General features: G+C 47.1%; 1 protein-coding gene across 1 annotated transcript in view; it reads left to right on the top strand.

Annotated features, from left to right (window-relative positions):
• The window catches only part of USP40 (ubiquitin specific peptidase 40), a 113,858-nt gene that overhangs the window by 19,435 nt on the left and 72,342 nt on the right, over positions 1–22,081 (top strand). Inside the window, exons 5-10 of the mRNA XM_069733301.1 lie at positions 1,358–1,522; positions 2,604–2,750; positions 3,676–3,819; positions 3,992–4,120; positions 12,026–12,109; positions 21,538–21,648. Coding sequence (XP_069589402.1) covers positions 1,358–1,522; positions 2,604–2,750; positions 3,676–3,819; positions 3,992–4,120; positions 12,026–12,109; positions 21,538–21,648 — 780 coding nt within the window. The remainder of the gene's footprint in view (positions 1–1,357; positions 1,523–2,603; positions 2,751–3,675; positions 3,820–3,991; positions 4,121–12,025; positions 12,110–21,537; positions 21,649–22,081) is intronic.

Here is a 22,081-nt window from a genome sequence, read left to right as displayed (position 1 = left end):
TAAAGCATCAAGCGGTCCTCACGGGAACCCACTTTAATCCTTCGATTAGTGGTTCCATGACAATATGAAACAAAAAAGGAGGACAGAGGGAACCCCTGTATGGTCCCACTCCCCAAAGGAATCAATGAGGACATAAAACCATTAATCAGGACCTTGGCTTTTGGAAATCGATACAAGACTGCAATGCACCTTTTTGAAGCCTGGTCCAAAGCCAAATTGTTGAAGGACCTTCTGAAAGTAAGCCCACTCAACCAAATCTAATGCCTTAGCAGCATCCAGAGATGCCAAGGCCCAATCTTCCTGTCCTGTCCAACCCAACTGTGCAATTACATTCACTTTCCTTATATTATTGTACGTAGACCGACCCGGAATAAAACCGCACTGGTCTGGGTGAATAATTGTGTGAATTACGGTACTTTGTTTAGTCTATTCTCTCAAATTTTGGTCAAAATATTATAATCTAAATTATTCAGGATATGGCTCTGCATGATGCACATTCTTCGTGAGGCTTATCTGTTCATAGTGATACCACGATGTTGGCATCATAGAAAGATTCCGATAGACAACTAGAAGGGGTGTATCCTATGTTTACTACACATTTCAGGTGGGGGAGAGGTCATCTCCAGTATTATTGGGGAATGATCTGAAATGCCCCTAGGCAGATATTCCATGTGTGACCCCAACGGAAGTGTCTCCACTAGTGATGAGCGAATATACTCGTTACTCGAGATTTCTCGAGCACGCTCGGGTGTCCTCCGAGTATTTTTTAGTGCTCAGAGTTTTAGTTTTTAGCGCCGCAGCTGAATGATTTGCATCTGTTAGCCAGCATAAGTACATGTGGGGATTCCCTAGCAACCAGGCAACCCCCACATGTACTTATGCTGGCTAACAGATGTAAATCATTCAGCTGCGGCAAGAAAAACTAAATCTCCGAGCACTAAAAAATCTCAAGTAACGAGTATATTCGCTCATCACTAGTCTCCACTCTTCCAGACTCCTAGTCAATTCTAGACAACGTGTTTCTAGGGAGCGTATAACGAAAACACTCTAGAATCACCGTTTCTCGCCCTCCAGAGGTAAAACCTGGAGAACATTTTTCATTTGATCTCATGACATAAATGGAAATTTCCAGCTTTCTAAACTACTTGAACTTACATTATTTTAAATGCTAGTGATGGTTTTTGATAATAGCAGACCACTTCCCTAATAAAGAACAAAAAATATTTCAGTATAAGTATAAAAAAAATATATCAACACGAGTTGTATTGCATAAGTTTTATTGTATTGTTGCACAATGTTTTCTTATATGTCCCTGTTACCTATCTGTTATTGATCCTTTAATTTCTGTCTCCTAAAGCAAACTGGCCAGCATGATGTCCAGGAGTTAAACCGCATTTTGTTTAGTGCCTTGGAAAGCTCTTTGGAGGGCACATCCGGCCATGATCTCATCAAGAACTTGTACCATGGAACAATTGTTAATCGCATCCAGTGCCAGGAATGTGGACATATCAGTGAGAGGCAGGTCAGGTCACCCTCAATGACTACGTTAAAAAAAATATTCCTACTACAAACAAGTGCATTTTTATCCAAGATCTACTTATTGATTGATCCAATAATGTAGCATATGTGATGGCATGAAATCAAGAGTTAAAGGGGTTTGCTTGCCACTCTTATTTTATGTGTTGGGGGCATGGTTTGTGGCACTTAGTTGTTAAGTTTTACAGGTTCTCCTCCTGCACTTCTGTTAGTCCTGCCTTCTCCACAGACTGCACAGTTCTTCTCTTCTCATTTTATACCGGGTCATGTGACTAGACCCGCCCATCACTCTCCTCCAATTGTTAAATGGCTTTCGGACTATATCGGTGATTTCTATTGGAGGTTGCTGTGCAGGTCTGGTCACATGCTCCTCCGTCAGCGGCCACTTTGTGGATTGGATAACTGTAGAGTCAGTGAGGAAGGCAACACTAACAAGTGCCGGAGGGGTATCTGTAAATTCTAAAAGAAAAAAGTGATCCAGCATATGACAAAAAAAAAAAAGTTTTCAACTTTTATTTGGATGCATATTAAAAATCCGTGATAGAGAAATAAATCTTGGTGGCTGATTTGAACACCACAGTGTGGTCTTAGTTGAATGCTATTGGTCATACAAACGTACATGTGATATATAGTACTCCCAATCAATGAAATCTTGTGAGATCTCATTCATCACAGTAATTAAAAATGCGCTGATGGAAGTGAGCTGGCAAATATCTCACGTTATATCAAGAATCTGTCATACTTTTATTTTAGTACTACAAAATTGTGTCCCCAGCACATCGGTTACAATAAAGATCAAATGGTCAGTCCCTTTAAGAGTATCAGCTAATATGTATATATTGGAGAGGTTTTGTAGTAAAAGCACTTGGTCTACCAGGACTTGAGTCTAGTGCTTTGTCTGTTCATTATATAAAGGAGAATAATGCATCCTAAGACTTGTCTCCAAACCTTGTGGGATTATGTAGCAGAAGAGAAGGGCTGTCGACCTTGTCACACATCATTGATATAGTTAATAATGTAACAATTTGGGTAAAATTTCTGCTTTAATTCTTTTTACTTTTATACAGGAAGACTTTCTCGATCTTACATTAGCTGTGAAGGACATGAGCAGTTTAGAGGAATCTCTATGCAGCTTGTATGTGGAAGAAGAAATGTTTGATGGAGACAACCTGTACCGCTGTGGAGCCTGTGACAAACTTGTCCCAGCTGCCAAGGTAATCGCGACTTATTAAATTGCCTCTCTACTGCTGTGACCGCAAATATACAACATTATCTTTTCTTACTTTTATATTGAGTGAAAATTTTTTTTAAATGGAACACAATTTGCTCTCAACTAATAATTACAGAAAATTAGAACTAGACTGGCTTTGCATCCAGTTCCTCCTCCATGGCAGCCGGACCCTTCACCGGCAATCCTATGTCCTTCATCCTGGGTACCTCTGCCATTTGCAAAACCCCCATGATGTCACCTACGGCCTAGTGACTGGACCTCACAATTTTGCTGAGCTTAGTAAGTGCCAGGGGTGCCCAGATGAACACTGCCTTGGTCCAGCTGTCACGGAGGACCAAACTGGATACCATAGCCATACCAGGGTAGTGTGAATCTTTTTGCTCATCTCTACCATTTATCTTATTAGAGTGACCATCAGAAATAGCATCCAAAACCTATGGGATATGTAGGATTACTGTAATTCAGACAGTTTACAGACAGTTTACAGAAGCAACACTTTTAATAAAGAGTAGCAAAACTTTGAAGCTGGTGTTTTTTCATATTTGGCAGAGACATTAATTTCCTGCAGATCAGTGGGGGTCTGGACCCTGAGACTCTCATTGATTTCTCAATTGACCCTCAAATAGCAGGCAGGAGCCTCATCCGGCAGGAGCCTCATCCGGCAGGAGCCTCAGCAGGCAGGAGCCTCAGCAGTGGGGGTCTCTGGTCGGGGTCAGGATCCTATCTACAGGCATTTAAAGGCCCACCAAATATGAAAAAACATGGACAAAGTTTAGTTAACCTTTTAAATTTGTCTCATGTCAAACTAATGGTCATAAAATGAAGCATCACTGTAGACCGGGTTTAGTCTACGATCAGAAGTTTCCATTTGTGCTTCAACTTATTTCTGTTATTTTATATCTTTACAGTCTGCCAAACTGGGAAAATTACCTCCCTTCCTCACATTTTCTCTTCTGAGGTTCAACTTCGACTTCGAAAAGTGTGAGCGGTATAAAGAAACCTCGCGAAACACTTTCCCTGACCGCCTCAACATCCGCCCATTTTGTGACCAGGTTTGAATGGGATTCACTTTTTTTTTTATTCTGTTTATCTGTGTGCCAGCATCCATGTCTGTGATGGGTTATACCCACTTTAAACGTTTTAAATACATTTTGTCAGTTTTTCTGGAATTTGCTCATATTTCCTTTTGCATTGTCAGCCACTCGTCTGTCCTCTTTCTTCTAGAATCACTTGGAGGACTCAGTGCAAATGTATGAGCTCTTTTCAGTTATCATACACAAGGGAGGATGTTATGGTGGCCATTATCATGCATACATTCGGGACGTAGATGAGCTGGGACATTGGAGCTGTGAGGTAAATAAATTACAAATTTTAACGTAATGATATATCCTAATTTTGTATAGAAGACGGTCATAGACATTAGATTTTCTGCAGATCCTTTAGACGTTAAGCCTGGCTGCGGTTTCCCAATGTCAGAGTGCATTTTAATCTGTAAGAATCTTATTTTTGCCAAGCACAAGGAGCATCAAAAGTGTCTGTCAGTCCTTTATTCCCCAACATTTGCCTTAAAGGTTCAGAAACATGTTACAGCAATTTCACCAATTCCACCGGTTTTTGGCATGACCAGCCGACTAATCCTTGTGTATGGAGCCTCATGACTTTCTATCCAAGTAAAAGTTGAATTTGAAAGGGGATTTCCAGGCTTGTGAATCCCCACTGAATGTCCAGTGTGTGCTGTCAGGTTTCTCCGCTGCCAAGACTGGGTAGTCATGTGGTCATTCTTCTACGATTTGCATACTTCCAGTCAAATTCCGACTAGACATGTCCGGCCTCGCTCAATACAGTTGTATTGAGTGAGGCTGCCCACGTCTAGTCGGCATGTGACCGCATGCATGCAAATTGCATACTTGCAGGCGTGCGCTCGGCCGCTGCCAGCATCAGAGAATCCTGGCCGCTCTCACTGTGGGACTGCAGACTTGAAACCCAAAGCCTAGACAACATCTTTAACACGCAATCCTTTCTCTATCGCCTTTCATTGGGGGACACAGGAACCATGGGTGTATGCTGCTGCCACTAGGAGGCTGACACTATGCAAATAAAAAAAGTCAGCTCCTCCCCTGCAGTGTACACCCTACCGACAGGAAGTAGGATATTCAGTTTAGCTTAGTGTCAGTAGGAGGTGGACACGGGTCTTTCATTAGACCCTTATCTACCTCAATGTGCGTCGTTCCTTTTCAGATTTTTCCTTAGGGGACACAGGGTGATTAGTCACACCTGTAATCCCACAAAGCGGACTATGAGTACGGCGTGTACTGCCACCCCGTATCCTCATAGATCCCTCTCCAGGACCAAGATCCTAGCACACAAGCGTGCTGAGAAGTCCGGTCCTGGCTCCGTCCCCCACCCACTCGCCCACCAGAGCCTGTCGGTTGGAGGTGACGAGGACGTCCATCACCAGCTCCATGGACGTCTCATCCCCCTCAGGTTAGTAACAGCGTGGGATGTTTAGGTGAGTATTTTCCATGCTCCCTTTTCCCAGATCACTCGCAGTGTGGGGGAGCAGAGGTCCCTGAGGCACGATTTTTACCTTTTATGTTAGGAATCCTAGAATAGCATCGCAGCGGGTCAGGCAGCAGCGCTCCCTTTTGAGCTGCGGTGATGGCAGGCTAGGTACGCTGGTTCTGTCTCTTCTTCTGCCGCCATCAGCGCGACACTCTGACAGTCTGCCGCACCGCTTCCCCCTGGGCCGCACTGTTCGTCGGCCACATTGCTTTTCTGTCCCTGCGCGGCGGCCTTGGCAGACTGCCGCGCTGCTCTTTCCCTGCGGCGTTCTGCTCCGGCGCCGCGGCTCCCTTATCCGGCGGCGCCGGCCTCTAATTTAGGCTCCGGCCGAGGCCTACTTCCGACGCCGCGACCCGACTCTTCGTTCCCTCGGGCGGCCCTGGCAGGCTGCCGCACTGCTCTGCGGCACACTGTTTCGGGGCCGTGGCCTCTTCTACCGGCGCGCCGGCCTCTAATTTAGGTCCCGGCTTCTGCCGGGGCCTACTTCCGGTACCGCGCTCCTCCACTTCCGGTTTCTTCGGGCGGGCTTTCTCCCGCCCGACAATCTCTTTTCTCCCCGCCCACCGGCGCCATCTTGGTGCTCCTGGGCCCATGATTCCTACACCGCTGCTTAGCGCCACATCGCAGCAGGGCGCACGTTCCAGCGACCTTTTCAGCGGTCTCCTTCTGCGGTTCTTCCAGACTGCAGCCAGGCCCTTTCTTTCCCCAGCACTCGTTTCCTCCGGCGGGGTCCCCTGCATCCTCCTTAGGTTGCCATCTCATCGCTGGTGCCCTGGATCTGTGCCATGATGCCGGTCGCAGCTACAGCCAGGAGCAGTCTGCAGGACCCTACTATTACTGTGAGTAGCTCTGCTATGCAGCCTATTACTCCCCTCTCCTGTTTCCCTAACCTTCGGACATCATTTAGTGGGTCTGCTCCCAGGCTTAACCCTATAAGGAGAGCGTCCCGTCCTCCTGCTTCCTCTTGTCAGCTGCAGCAACTCCCTGTCCAGGAGTCCCTAACCCGGGTGAGGCCGAGACCTCTATCCCTGGGTGGGCTTTCCTTCTGTCTCAGTCTGGGGCGGACCTCACCAGGATGTCACGACCTTGGTATCCGTGCCTGTCCGCAATCGCTAGTGGGTCACAGGATTCTCCGTCCAGCCTACAAGAGATACAGAACAGGGGGATACAGGGTGAACAGTCACACCTGCAATCCCACATTATGGACTATGAGTACGGCGTGTACTGCCACCCCGTATCCTCATAGATCCGACGGCAGGACCATGATCCTAGCACACAAGCGTGCTTAGAGGTTCGGTCCCAGCTCCATTCCCCACCCACTCGCCCTCCAGAGCCTGTCGGTTGGAGGAGACCAGGACGTCCACCATCAACCCCATGGACGTCTGACACCTGTCTTTCCCGCTCCATCTTGCCCTCCGGTCTGGACCGGTGAGATCCCTCTTCCTGATCCTCTCTATCGAGAGAGAGACAGGCTTCCTCGGTCATGTTTGCAGAGGAAGTTTCAGACTTGGATAGCCTTATTGTTGCGATCAACCAGACCCTAAGCATCATGGATACCTCTACAGAACCCGCAGAATAGGCGGTTTTCGTTTAGACGGTCAAACCACTTTCCAGGACCTTTGCCCCACACACGCTGAACAGGTGGTGGTACATGCCAGGAGAAATGCGAGCCATACCAGATGCTTGCAGACAGGGAAGCGTCTCGGCATCCTATATCCCTTCTCTCCTGAGCTCATCGCTAACTGGACTGATTCTTCGGCAGGAGGCGGGCAATTCTGGACTCGTCAGTTCCCAGACTGTCTACCAGCTTGGCACGGGTTCCAAGGATACTTTTATAGAACCGCTGGAAAAATCAGCCTTTTGTAACGGCTGCTTCTACTTTGTGCCTCGGCCATTGCCTCTACCTGGGTCTCAAGGACCATAGATAGATGGACCAAACAGCCTTGTAAGAGCACCCCGCCTGAAGCTCCTCCGGGGGAGCTAGCCGACCTGACGGACCGGATTTCCTATGCAGGGAAATATTTGGTATCTGCCTCCCTAGATGCGCAGCTTGTGCAGCTCACGCATCCAGCATTATGGTGGCCATCCGACGGAATATTCGGCTCTACACACAGCCCTTCCGGGGGGCCTGTTTCTTTGGCTACATGAGGGAACAAATTATTAATGACGCCACGGGAGGCACGAGTTCCCTTTGTCCCTTCGCTGTTTTGCGGCGTCGGAAGATTCCTCTAGCTAACACAGACTGCGATCTCGTCTGGCTAGAGAAAAGGCTTTCCTTTAAGCCTATCCCTTCCCGGTGTGCCCGCAACTCCCATGGTTGGTCCACCAGGCCTAGACCTGGCAGATCTTCTCCGGCATAATAACTCGTGCTAACGGCCCAGCGTTTCTTCCAGTTTGGGCGGGCATCTCCTGCCTTTTTCAGGGATGTTTGGCTAGCTTCGGTGGAGGACGCCTAGATCAGGGAGGTGGTATCCTCTGGATACAAGATAGGGTTCGCTTAGCGGCCCGGAATCGCTTCTTTGAATCCCGCCCTCTAAAAATCCTCCTCTGATCTTGGGTTTCTTTGCGTCCATCACCTTCCTTCTTTGTTCGGAGGTTATTGTTTCCGTCCCACAGCAGGTACGCTTCCCAGGTTTCTATCCAAACCTGCTTGTAGTGCCGAAGAAGAGCGGCGCAGTTCGACCCTTTCCGTCTCTGAACTTAGTGAACAGAAGGTTCCGCATGCGGCATTTCAGGATGAAGTTCCTCTGTTTAGTCCTGGCTTCCATGGACCCACAGGATTTCCTGTGCTACACGGATATCCAAGAGGCCTTGCTCCATGTCCTGATTTTCCTTGATGATCAGGGGCCTTAGTGCTCATTCCATACCTTGAAGTAATCCTCATCAAGCCTCTGCCCCTCTCTCAGGCCCGAGGGTCTGACCATCGTCCTAGACTCCCTGTCCTGTTTCTGGTGGCTGGCCAACAGAACAAAGTCTTGTCTTGTTCCAAGTCAGCGTCTCGTCCTCTTAGGCATGTTGTTCGACATCGCTAGGGATTTTTCTTCTTGAGAAGCGGGCAATTCTCCATACAGAGTTCGCTCTCTGCAGGGTCCTCGGCTGCCTTCCTTCCGTTCAGCTACGACGGTCCTGTGAGGCATGGTGACAGCTCCGTAAGCGTTCTCTTTTGCGCGGTTCCACTTGGGACCACTTCAGCAGGCCATCCTTCCTCAGTGGGACACGTCTGTGCTGTCTCTGGAACCTCCAATCCGACTTTCCATCAGATTCTAATAGCCTCTCAACTGGTGGCTGTCATCCCCTCTCATTCCTCATGTCCGGTGCTCCCCAAGGCAGGTGGTGACGACGGTCACCAGCCTTCCCGGCTGGGGTGCGTTTTCTCGCCATCCGTCATTGAAGGGGGCGTTGGTCGGAGCAAGGGTCCTCTCCGCCGATCGACACCATTGAGAGAGGGGCCTTTCTTCTATCCCTAGTCACTGGGAAAGGCTTCTCAGACGTCTGCCAGTCAGAATCCAGACGTCCAATGCCTCGGCTGTGGCTTATGTCAATCGCCAGGGAGGGAATCAGTCTCTTGGCTATGGCAGAGGTATCCAGGATCCTCTGGGCAGAGGCGACGGTTTCAGCACTATCCGCAGTGAATATCCCCGGCGTGGACAACTAGGCCGCAGTTTTTTCTCTGCCGTGAGGGCCTTGCGGCAGGACAGGGGTCCCGACTCAGGAGGTCCTCCTTCGAATTTTCCTTGGATGAGGAACTCCAGACACCGATCTCCTGGCGGCCCGACTGCTTAGGAAGAGTCCACCTTTTTGTTTCCAACTCCGCAATCCTCTTGTGGATACCGATACCTTGACCATTCCTGGGTCGCCATTTGTACTTACCTTTCTGTTCCTCCCTCCCCTTTCTTCCCAGTCTGTTGAAGATCTATGCGGAGGGGGTGCCGGTCATTCTGACCGCACCAGATTGGCCCAGAAGGTCTGGTTCGCTGAGATCGTTTATCTCCTCGCGGACTCTCACTGGAGGCCCCAGTCAGGTCAGATCTTCTGTACTAGGGACCCATCTGCCGCAGAATTCTTGGTGTCTCAGGTTAACAGCTTTGCTGTTGAAACCTTCCTTTTGGCCGTTCTCTCTAGGTGGGACTTGATGCTGGCCTTGTCCTTAGTTTTCTGAAGGGTCAGATAGCAACCCTTTCCATCTTTTTTCTGAAGTCCCTTTTCAGAGGTCCTTTGCTACTGGCTATCACGGTACAAAGATTTATATCCGTCCCGTTCTCAGATCAGGACCTTTCTTCAGTAGCGCATGCGGCTCCCTCGTACCACACTTCCGTGGATCCCTGGGACCTCAGTCTTGTTCTGGAAGCTCGGTGGACTTTCTCCCTTGAGCCTCTCCATGAGCCTCACTCTCTGCTCTGTCCTGCAAGGTGGCTTTGCTGGTGGCCATCTCCACGCATCTCGGAGTTGGTGGCTCTCTCCTATCGCCCCTTTCTTGGTTTTTCACCAGGATAGGGTAGTTTTACGGCCTTCGTCGCCTTTTCTTCCCAGGGTGGTGTCCTCCTTTTACTTGAATAAGATCGTCCTTCCCACCTTTGTCCTGCTCCGATCGATTCTCTGGGGCATTCTCTGAACAGGCTAGACCTGGTCAGGGCGGTGAGGATCTATTTGTGTAGGGCCGCCTTCTTTAGGAAGAAGGTCTGTCCTTTGTCATTCCAGACGGTACGCCAAGAGGCCTGCCGGCTTCCAAGATTACGATTGTTCTCTGGATCAGACCTGCCATTCTGGAGGCTCACCGGATCAAGAACAGAGTGACTCCTCCCTCTGCTTCGGGCAGTGGGCGCCTCCTGGGCGGTACACCATGGGGCATCCGCCCTACATCTTTGCTAGGTGGAAACCTAGTGTTCCGGTCACTCCTTTGCCAAGGGGTTATAAGCTCCATACCTACGCTTCGGCAGTTACCAGCCTAGGCGGAAGGATCTTGCAGGCGGCAGTGGTGATTCCTCCGACCTGAATGGAGTTTTTCTGCTGTTCCCACCCCAGGGACTGCTTTGGGACGTCCCATGGTTCCTGTGTCCCCCAATGAAAGGCGATAGAGAAAACAGGATTTTTAGTTGCTTACCGTAAAATCTGTTTCTCGGAGCCTTCATTGGGGGACACAGCACCCTCCCAAGTTGAACAGCTCTGTTTACTGTATACGTTTGAGTTCTTTGAACACTCTTTGAGTGTTTGAAACTGTTGATCTGTAAAGCGCCGTGGAGTTTGTTGGCGCTATATAGATAAAGTTTATTATTATTATATTATTATTCTTTCTCTTTTACACGTTGCTTCTCCTACTGCTTTCTCACTAACTGAATATCCTACTTCCTGTCGGTAGGGTGTACACTGCAGGGGAGGAGCTGACTTTTTTTATTTGCATAGTGTCAGCCTCCTAGTGGCAGCAGCATACACCCATGGTTCCTGTGTCCCCCAATGAAGGCTCCGAGAAACAGATTTTACGGTAAGCAACCAAAAATCCTGTTTTTGTCTTCAAGGAGGATAAACTAGAAGGAGGCGTCCGGGAGCAGATCACTAACTACCCCCCCCCCCCCCCCCATTGAGAACACATGTATGATCTGGCTTATTGAGCATGCATTTCTATGGGGAGATCACGAGAAATTACTATTGACTGAATAAGCCTTGGGCTGATGGAGATGGAGGGTTTTCTGGCACCATGTAGTATTATCCTGGAATAAAGTCAAATGCAATCGATTTCCAAAAATACTCGCTAGTCTGGATATTGACCCCTGAACACTTGCACATTAGATGCTTCTGTCTACCTGGTTGCCCATGGATACGTCCTACACTTCTATCCTGAAAGGTTGCACATGCTCAGTAGGTACCAGCTATTCCTCTATAGTGAGTATCCTCTTATTACTGTACAGAGACGCACAACATGTGTGACTGCACCGTCCTCGCTGCACAGGGTGGACATGGACACTGTGCTCTCACTGCTGTTAAAGGAGGGACAGCCATCTTCCTATCTGTATGACCCCCTCTTTGTTGTGTGACAGAAAATGCCGAGCAAGCACAGGAGCATCAGTCACTAAACCATCAGTGTTTTTTCTCATTAACACCATGAATATTTCTGTCCATATTTGTTATAATGGACATCGCCTATCTAGAAATACAGTGTAAATACAACTGCGCCATTGTCTATATCGTCTTATAGAGAAACTATCTCTGTTGCCCATAGCAACCAATCAGAGCGCAGCTTTCATTTTTTAAACAGCTCTGGTAAAATGAAAGCTGCTCTGCGATTGGTTGCAGTAGGCAATAATGGTATTTTTTGGAGCCAGGAGAGGACTCATAGGTAGACTATATCTAGAACACATACAGAATTGGAGGGGTAGAAAGCTTTATACACGTTGGTAGGGACAGATAAGGGTTACATTTAGTCATATAATATTAGGAACTGTACACAACACCAAGTCTCCTCATGTTAGCTCTGGCCCTGCGGTCACCAGCAGATCACAGAGGAGGTAGAGGAGCAAGGAGCCTGGAGAAGAAGCAGGGGGTTGTGGGAAATTAGTTCAGAGGGTCACATGGGCATCACTGAAGGACCGCCCACTTGTCACTGAGCAGAGAGACAATGATGGAGGAACTGCAGCCAGAGATATGTGTAAGAACTACTAGTTTTATAACTGATCGCTATTATTCCCACTGATTTCTACACAGGAAGAGAAGAAAAGCAAAAGAGGAGGAGAAATGGGGGATGACCAAGACTGCCCCGCTGCTATCCTTGCTGCTGTTATTGCAGAGGTACTTACACTAATAAAAATCAGAAGATGGCTGCTTTTCCAGTAAAGTGTAATTTTTTTGCCTAGTTTCTTAAAAAACAAACAAAAAAAAACATTTGAACTTTACAAAAATGGATGTAACTGTTTATCTGCTGTTTTACAAAGCTGGCATCTGTCTGTAACAGCGGCGAGCGGAGCTTGCTCGGATTGCTGTGTTTTAACCATTTAGATGCTGCTGTCAACAAAGTGACAATTGTATCCATAAAAATGTTATGGCTGTCCGAGAATATAAATTAAAAAAATATATATATTTTTTTTATACAAAGTTCTGAATTTTATTTAAACCACTAAAATAATAGCAAAATATATAGTTTTGGTAGCGCTGTAATCATACTGACTTGAACAATTCTATTGCCCGGTCATTTTTGACCATTCAAGCAAAGACATCAAAACAAAAGGGTCTTCTGCTCTGGTGGAATACTAAGGCTATGTGCACACGTATTCTTTAGGTTTGCGGATTTTTCCGCAGCGGATTTGAGAAATCCGCATGTAAAAGGCACTGCGTTTTACCTGCGGATTTGCTGTGGATTTACCGCGGATTTGCTGTGGATTTTGTGCGGATTCCACCTGCGGCTTGACACCTGCGGATTCCTATACAGGAGCAGGTGTAAACCGCTGCGGAATCCGCACAAAGAAATGACATGCTACGGAATGTAAACTGCAGCATTTCCACGCGTTTTTTTCCGCAGCATGGGCATAGCGGTTTCTGTTTTCCATAGGTTTACATGGTACTGTAAACTCTTGGAAAACTGCTGCAGACCCGCAGCTGCAGATCCGCTGCGGATCCGCAGCAAAATCCGCAACGTGTGCACATAGCCTAAAGGGCTGCAGCTAATCAGCAGCTGCAGATCGTCTGCAGCAGTCAGTGAATGTCGGCAGACACTGTGCCGACATCACTGGAATGGCTCTGATCTGGATGTGGGGGTTTTTTGTTTTTATTTTATTTCTAGCATTTAGGAAGAGATTGTCCTGTAGTGGACAGCCTTTTAAAAAAAAAAAGCCAGAATCCCAGCTACGTACATCACCCTAACCCCTTGCTAAGCAAAACATCAGTTTTGCTCTGAATTTTCATTTTATTTTATGCTTGACAACTTTGTTGTAAAAATTAGTACAGAATGAGCAGATACATCATTGTCATTTAATCAGTTACAGCTTTAATATACTGGTGGAGGCCTTGTTAAAAGGGTTGTCCAGGCATTTAAAATTGAGGCTATGATATTTACCGGTTGTTCTGAGACCTGACAACCCTGCTGATCAGCTGTTATTAGCTCCAGCACAAGAGGCTACCCTATTTTATCCTGCATTAAAGATAGACACGCCAAGAAAAAAGGTCAATGGCAGTTGCAGTTATTGGACTTCATATGCCTCATTATAACCAATGCCTGTGTTGGGCTTCCATCTAAAATCTGTTTTTCTGGACTTTAGATGGAATCCTCTAAGGTAACTTGCAAAAGACCCTAAACATAATTGAAGAAGGCTGTAATCCATCACTTTGCAGAGACTGTAATAGCCTGTTCTGATTTTGGTACCTGTTATAGCAGTTGATATATAGGACACCCGCAATGCCGTATGGCCTATACACAAAATACAGTGTGTGATACATTATGGCTGTTTTTTTTGTTTGTTTTTTTTCTCAGCATTATTTTATATTTTTTAACGTCTTAGGCTACTTTCACACTAGCGTTTTCTGCAATCCGTCACAATGCGTCGTTTTGTAGAAAAAACGCATCCTGCAAAAGTGCTTGCAGGATGCGTTTTTTCCCCATAGACTTGCATTGACGACGCATTTGCGACGGATTGCCACATGTCGCATCCTTCGAGCGACGGATGTGTCGTGCTTTTGCGGACCGTCGGGAGCAAAAAACGCTACATGTAACGTTTTTTGCTCCTGACGGACCGCTTTTTCCGACCGCGCATGCGCGGCCGGAACTCCGCCCCCACCTCCCCGCACCTTACAATGGGGCAGCGGATGCGCCGGAGAAATGCATCCGCTGCCTCCATTGTGCAGTACGTTAAACGCTAGCGTCGGAATCTCTCCCCGACGCATTGCGACGGGGAGATTCCGACGCTAGTGTGAAAGTAGCCTAACTGGAGTAAGATGTTAAATATATAAAATAATCCTTATTATAATCTTATTATATTATACCAACCGAATTTATTTGGAGAACTACGCAAAACTGTCTAAAAATGTCACTAAGCTTACATAGGCCAAGATGTCTTTGACTATGCACATCCACAGCTTTCTTCCAAAGCTATCAGCCTAGATGCAAACTTCCAAATTACTTCATTCCATAACACCTATTTTTTTCTTCCAATGTTATATCTCCCCATCTACTAGACGTTTTACCTCCTTTGGTGTATAAGCACCATCAGCTTTTCTCTATCGCCTCTCATTGGGGGACACAGGAACCATGGGTGTATGCTGCTGCCACTAGGAGGCTGACACTATGCACAAAAAAAGTTAGCTCCTCCTCTGCAGTGTACACCCCACCGACTGGCATTATGTATTTCAGTTTAGCTTAGTGTCAGTAGGAGGTGGACACGGGTCTTTTTATTAGACCCTTATCTACCTCAATGTGCGTCATTCCTTTTCAGATTTACCGGATGGATACTGGGTGAACAGTCACACCTGTAATCCCACATTATGGACTATGAGTACAGCGTGTACTGCCACCCCGTATCCTCATAGATCACTCAGCAGGACCAAGATCCTAGCACACAAGCGTGCTCAGAAGTCCGGTCCTGCCTCCGTCCCCCACCCACTCGCCCACCAGAGCCTGTCGGTTGCGGAGACGAGGACGTCCATCAGCTCCCTGAACGTCTCATCCCTTCCAGGTTAGTACCGGCGTGGGATGTTTGAGGTGAGTATTTTCCCATGCATCCCATCCCAGATCCTCAAAAGGGGGTGCTTTATTTAGGGGGTCTCAGATACGGGTCGCCTTACATGCGGGCAGAGGTAGGGGCCTTTTCCCGGGGCATATGCATTTAATAATGGGTCCCATCTCTCCTCAGCTGCCGCGCTGCTTCCGTTGCTGCGGCCACCCTGCCCCCTGTTCTGGCGCGGCTGTCTTTACGGACCACCGCGCCGCTTCTTGCTCCTGTGATCGCGCTGTTCCGGCCGCTCTCAGCGGCCACCTTGCTAGCGCGGCCTTGTCAGGCCGCCGCAACGCTTCGGGTCCCTGCAGCTGTGCTGCTCCGGCATACCTTTTCTTCAGCGCGGCGGCTTTGCTAGGCTTCCGCACTGCTTCCTCCCTGCGGCGCACCGTTCTGGCGCCGCGGCCCTTCATTGCCGGTCACCGGTCTCTAATTTAGGCCCCGGCTTCTGCCCGGGCCTACTTCCTGTGCCGGACTCCGCCCTCTTTCATCGGGCAAGCTTTTCTCCCGCCTGACAATTTCACTGCGGCTCCGCCCTTTCTCCGCCCACCGGCGCCATCTTGGGACTCCTGAACCACGAGTCCTCTCCTCTAAGTATCGACGTTTGTCACTACATCTCAGCGGTCACCATCCGCAGATCGGTCCAGATTGCGGCAGGAGCCCATACCACCCTCCTGCCTAAAAGGACTACTTCTCACCGGAGGCCCATCCCATCAAGCCGGACAGCTTCCTCTGGAATCCTTTTTTTTTTCGTCTGCCGTGAGTAGCTCTGCACTCGGTGACCTGAACTCTGTGGATGTACAGAGGCACACTTTTTGGCATCCGAACATCCCCCTTTGCATCACCACTATTTAGCAGATGATGCAAGAAGGCGGACGATCCCTCTCCACTTCCCTGTTAAGAGGATGGTGGATTAAGGGTTCATCATTTTAACTCAGCACCATCAAAAGAGAGCGGCGATTGCAAGAGATGAATTTTCCTGACCTTCTGGATGCAGCGGTGCATTCTGCCCCTTGGCAGATTAACCGGGTAGAATCTCCTGTGGTATACCTACCAGTATCCCTGCCCGATGGCGATGGGTCATCGATTAAAAATACAACGGCTGCCAGCAAATCTGGTGTGTTCCATCTTGCAGCCTCGGGTTCAGCGCTCTACCCTTTCTTAGCCGCCGTGTGGGTTGCTAGAGCAATGGTCTCCTGGTCGGAGACCTTAACTTCCTTGATTCACAACAGTAACCTTTTCCCGAAGACAGTACTGCTGGTCAATCAAATTTCTTGAGTGGGTGACTAGCTGCTTCTCACCTCTCGGAGGCGGTTACTTGTGCGGCGCTGTCAGCAGCAAATACCTTTACACTCAGAAGGACTTTAGTTCAGAGAATGTAAGCGTACTCTGCGTTCAAAAAGTCTCTGACATCACTCCCTTACTAGGGTGATCGGTAATTCGGTGAGAAGTTGGGAGCATTCCCCACGCAGGAACAAAGGATCGCATGCTTCCCAAAGACCCAACCAGCAGTGGATGAGTTGACCAGGACGGTCTAGATCTAAGGGGACCGAAAATTAAGACCGATCCTGGACGTCAAACTTCTACCAAGCTTGACAAGGTCACCCTTCTTCGGATGGAGTTCCTCCGCACAGCCACTACTTCAACGGAGAAAGGTGGAGTTTCTGGCATCCACCGACATTCGGGATGCTTACCTTCACATTACGATTTTTTTTTTCCCCCTCTTCAAAAATTCCTTCACTTTTCCATTCGCGAACAGCATATCTTAGAGAAGTTTTCCCTCATTTCCAGCTCAGCAGATATCCTTTTTGAGGATGATCCTGGACACTTCCAGAAGTTTGGTAATTCTCCCTTGAGACAAGGCCGTGGCCCTTCAACAGGGAGCTCACGCACTTGCTCACTCATCCTTTCATTCCATTCGATTTGCTAGGAGGGTTCCGAGGGAAAATAGTGACGACAATGGAAGCGGTTTCCTTCGCTCCTCTCGGTTTCTGCAGGTCAAACAGGCTTTCAGAGGGTAGTCTCTGAGCTCCTTCCTCATCCAGTGGAGATCCTTTCTCCCGGTTCAATGGTTATTAGTGACTACTGATGCCATCCCTCTTCTCCTGATCATTATTCTGGGAATCGGTACGGCTAATTCTACAGCAGGTCCATTGCCTTCTGGTGGGTCACCCCATCTCAATTCAATCGGACAATGCCATGGCTATTCTGCCACCGATATATGTGGATGATGTATCTGAGGGATGTGATCACGAATCGCTATATAAACAATGGCGGACAGCGTTACTCACTAACTGTGCTCCTAGTCCTTATCAGCTGTGCGTGGTGATCCGGAAGGATGATGCAGTGATACAGTCAACAGGTTTTATTTACAGTACCTTGGTGAGAGTGAGGACTGTAGGTTAGAGCTGTTACAGAATCACCAGATAGAGATAATAGAAGCTCCAGGTTAGAGGTAACAAAAGAATCCTTTCTCCAGCTCTGCAGCACATGTGAGATCCAAGATGGCACGGAGTACAAAACAGGAAAAGAAGGAAAAAGATAGGAGGAGCTAAAGACAGAAAGGTGTTGTGGGAAAGTACCATAACAAATATTACAATGTAGTACGGCAATGGCCAGTAGATGGCAGCAAAGTATAACAAATACAATAAATGATAGAACTGAGTATATTACCATTACATAAACGTCCATGTATGGCTGAAAGTCTATCTGAATAAACTGAACAGCACAATGGCTGTGCCATACGTCAATCATCTAGCAGGTACCCATGGTCAGGCGTCATGTTTAAGGTATTTCACATTTTCTGATGGGCCGAGATCTATCATTCAGGTGATCTTGGCAATACACATCCCAGGAGTAGAACTCTGGATGGCAGACGCCGTCAGGGTCCTGCCTCAAGTGAGTGGGAACTTCACCCGGAAGTCTTCCATCAGATCTGCCTTCTCTTGAGCACTCCAGATGTAGGTCGGATGGCGTGCAGACTTAACGCTAATGTACTCTAGTTCATGGTTCGGCCTCGAGATCCAAAAGGCATCGCAGTGCATGCTCTGGTTCTTCCATGGTACCAGTTTCTATAACCCCCTCTTCCACTACTTCCGAGAGCCTTTCGGAAGCAGTAAGGACCTCAGTGATCCTGGGAGATCCGTAATGACCACATCAGGTTTTTTTTCGTTTGCGGAACTAGTATTTTTCCGTCTTATTGCAACAAAACTGCAAGTAGAGACTTCCTCGCAGGGAGTTTTCACATGTGGTTCTTCCCTATCGCATACCGTTAGATCCTTGGGACCTTAATGGTCCTGGGAGTCTTACAGTAGACTCCTTTTGATCCGGACATGGAAGGTCACCTTTTTTTCTCTGCGATCTCGTCATCCTGACTATTCTTCGGAGCTAGCCGCTCTGTTCTTTCAGACTTTTTTTTCCCTTATTACCTTCAAGGCAAGTTTGTCCTCAGGCCATCCCAGTCCCTTGTTACAAAGGGGGTATTGTATTCCCACTGTTACGAGAACATTATTCTTCCCTCATCTCTTTCCGCACCAGTCCACAAAACGGAATAGGTTCCCCATATTCTGGGCGAAGTTAGTGCTCTGAGTAGGTACGTCTCGAGGACAGCGTCCTTCCAAAGGTTGGATGCTTTATTTGGGCTTCCTGACGGTAAGAAGAAGGCTTCCTGACGGTTACAGGAAGGGTTTAGCCGTTTCATCGGCCATGTTAGCCTGGTGGATTCGTTACACCATCCAGGAGTCCTTGCGTGTTAGATGTCAGCCTATCTTCCTGTCTATCGAGGTTTCTTGGGTTCTAGGCACCAGGCGTCGGCAAAGCACGCCTGCAAGCTTGCAGGTTCGTCCAGTTCACATGCATTCTTGAAGCAGTATCATTCCCAGACTTCCACAGATGTGAGTCTGGGCAGGCGGACTCTGCAGGCCACTGTGGCGCACTTGTAAGTAGCGGTTACACAGGGCCTGATCTGATGTTGTCCCCTCCCAGGGACTGCTTTTGGACGTCCCACGGTCTGTGTCCCCCAATGAGGCGATGGAGAAATAGGGATTTTTGTGTACTCACCGTAAAATCCTTTTCTCCGAGCTATTCATTGGGGGACACAGCTCCCACCCCGTTATTAGCTTGTGCTTGTTTTATAATTTGACATGCTATACTCTCATATATAATGTGACATGCTATACGCTCATATGTTGTTATTGATCTCCTCCTGCTTTTGCACCGAACTGGTTAGCTGAGAGCCAGCAGGAGGGTGTATACTGCAGGGGAGGAGCTATCTTTCTTTGTATCACTTAGTGTCAGCCTCCTAGTGGTATCAGCATACACCCCAAGGTCTGTGTCCCCCAATGAATGGCTCGGAGAAAAGGATTTTATGGTGAGTACACAAAAATCCCTATTTTCATATAATTTCCATTTATGTTGGTGTTTTCATAAAGAAAAAAATATTGAAAAAATCCTAAATGTCAGGACTTGCCACATCTTCTGCACAGGTATACCAGTACCCAAGGCCCCCGCTACCTTGGAAGAGATATCTAGCTCCGATGACAGTCAAATCATACCTGAACCAGATGACGAATCAAGTTCTGACTTCGAAGATGATAAAAGACCAACATTTTTTTTTCCCCAGGAGGAGACACAGGATTTAGTAAGAGACTTGAATCTCCCCAAAGATGCCGCTGAGTTACTCGGATCAAGGCTCAAAAGCAGGAATTTAATGTTAACAGGAGTGTCTTTTTCATGGTTCAGACATTGGGAAAAGGAGTTCATTCCTTACTATGCCCAGGAAGACAAATTGGTTTATTGAATCGATGTCAAAGATTTTGATGGGTCAATTCAAAATCCAGTATGATTCAGCGCAATGGTATCTTTTTTATAGATTCTTCAAAAAGAAGTCTCAAAGCAGTTTTACTCCACAACGGCGTTTTTCACGCTTCCATCTCTATAGGTCATTCCGTACACTTGAAGGAAACCTAAGAGTACTTAGAATTGGTTCTTCGTAAACTTAAATATCAAGACCACAGTTGGCAAGTGTGTGGGGTTTTGAAGGTCTTGTGCATGCTGCTCGAGCAACAAGCTGGGTATACCAAATACCCTTATTTTCTGTGTCTGTGGGACAGTCGAGACTGACAAAAACCTCTGGACCAAGAAGAGTTGGCAGCCAAGGGTGCTCAATCTGTGAAAAAAATGTCCTCCGAGAAACTTTGCTACCTCCCTATTAAGTTCTTCTATCTCCTCTCCACATAAAATTGCAGTTGATGAAGCAATTCGTAAAAAATCACTTCCAAGAGATGGGGAATGCTTCAAATACTTGGTTTTCAAGTTTCCAAGCCTCTCGGAGGCAAAATTGAAGGAAGGTGTGTTCGTCGGAACAGACGTTAGAAGGCTTATAGCTGATAAAGAGTTTGTCAATACCATGATAGAGCATTACTATAATATCAGACAACTGTTGAATGCTTCAGAGAGACATTCCAGATGCTACTCACAAGCGTAAATGTACCAAGAGGAGCATCACAGGGGGGAAAAAACGATTTTAGTGAGTGTTAGGGTACCGTCACACAGTGCAATTTTCATCGCTACGACGGTACGATCCGTGACGCTCCAGCGTCGTAACAATATCGCTCCAGCGTCGTAGACTGCTGTCACACTTTGCAATGTACGACGCTGGAGCGATAATTTCATGACGTATGTGCGATGTAGAAGCCGTTGGTTACTATGCGCACATCGTATACGATATATGTTACACCATGCAATCATGCCGCCACAGCGGGACACTAGACGACGAAAGAAAGTTTCAAACGATCTGCTACGACGTACGATTCTCAGCGGGGTCCCTGATCGCAGGAGCGTGTCAGACATTGCGATCTCGTAACTATATCGCTCGAACGTCACGAATCGTGCCGTCGTAGCGATCAAAATTGCACTGTGTGACGGTACCCTTAGTGAGCTTATTTCAGTTCAAAAATGTTTTTCATGAAAAATGTGTCAGATCAAATTAATTTTATAAGTCTATTTTCATTTATTTCGCTGTATTGCCTTATTTAACATAGTTACCTAAATTGTCAGGAAAAAATTGTCATTTTCGGATTCAGCGCACCAAAAAACATAAAGATTAGGTGGAATAACCAAAACCGCTCTTGAAATTTTATTTTTTGCTGACCCGTGTTATCCAACACAATCAGAACTTTCATATGGAACTTGGAAACCCACATATTCAAGAACGCTTACACCCATAATGACCCCCTGTATTGTATATCATCATGGAATCAATGGTGCCCTAAAAATAAATAATATGCACAGTAAGTGATATCTCATCAAGTGCACATGAGTGCATATTTCTATCCCCTTTGATATGCTGTTGTTTTGACACTTTATTTTTATGTCAATCTAAAAGTTAGAACCCTAATGAGCAGTTTGCATGTATCAGTGCTGTTAGGTTTTTTTATGTTGATGGAAATATTGTGTTTCCCCTTACAAACCTTTCCAAAAAATCAAAGCAGAACATATTGTCTTTCTTTTTCTTAGGCTGGGGTTGATAAAATGATCCCTATGGATCAACTGAGTCAAAAGTTACTGGAGCACACCGGATCTTCCTGGAATAAGGCTTATAGGAAGCAGCATGGAGTCCTCCGTAAGGTACAAGCAATGAATAGTCATGGTGTAGGGATCCAGACTATTGGTAGGTTAGATACATCAGTCTATATCTGTATAATTATAGTTATACCAACCCTATACTCAATATTTCTTCCTGCCTGGCTACCAAAGTGCTTCATATATCAAAGTACATAAGGAATAGTGAGCCTCCTAGTTTTGTGGATTCTGTAACCTCCAAGGTCCTTCGACCATAGACCATTGATTTAGACTTGTAGGAGTACTCAAAAGGGTTTTCCGGTTTCAGAAAACCCCTCTCTGGCCAGCACAGTTTTAAGAAAATGAAAAAAAAATATTATGGTGCTTTATTCGCCCTTCCCGGGTCCTGGCAATAACTGAGCTGCCCGATTTAATGGCGCGACCGTTGAACTTTGTTATTGGCTGCAACACTGTCAACGTGATGTCAACGCTGCGCACA

This window comes from Ranitomeya imitator, chromosome 7 (genome assembly GCF_032444005.1).
Source record: "Ranitomeya imitator isolate aRanImi1 chromosome 7, aRanImi1.pri, whole genome shotgun sequence".
NCBI lineage: Eukaryota > Metazoa > Chordata > Amphibia > Anura > Dendrobatidae > Ranitomeya > Ranitomeya imitator.
The sequence above is the reverse complement of the archived record's forward strand: the minus strand, read 5'-3'. Positions and strand labels throughout refer to the sequence as shown.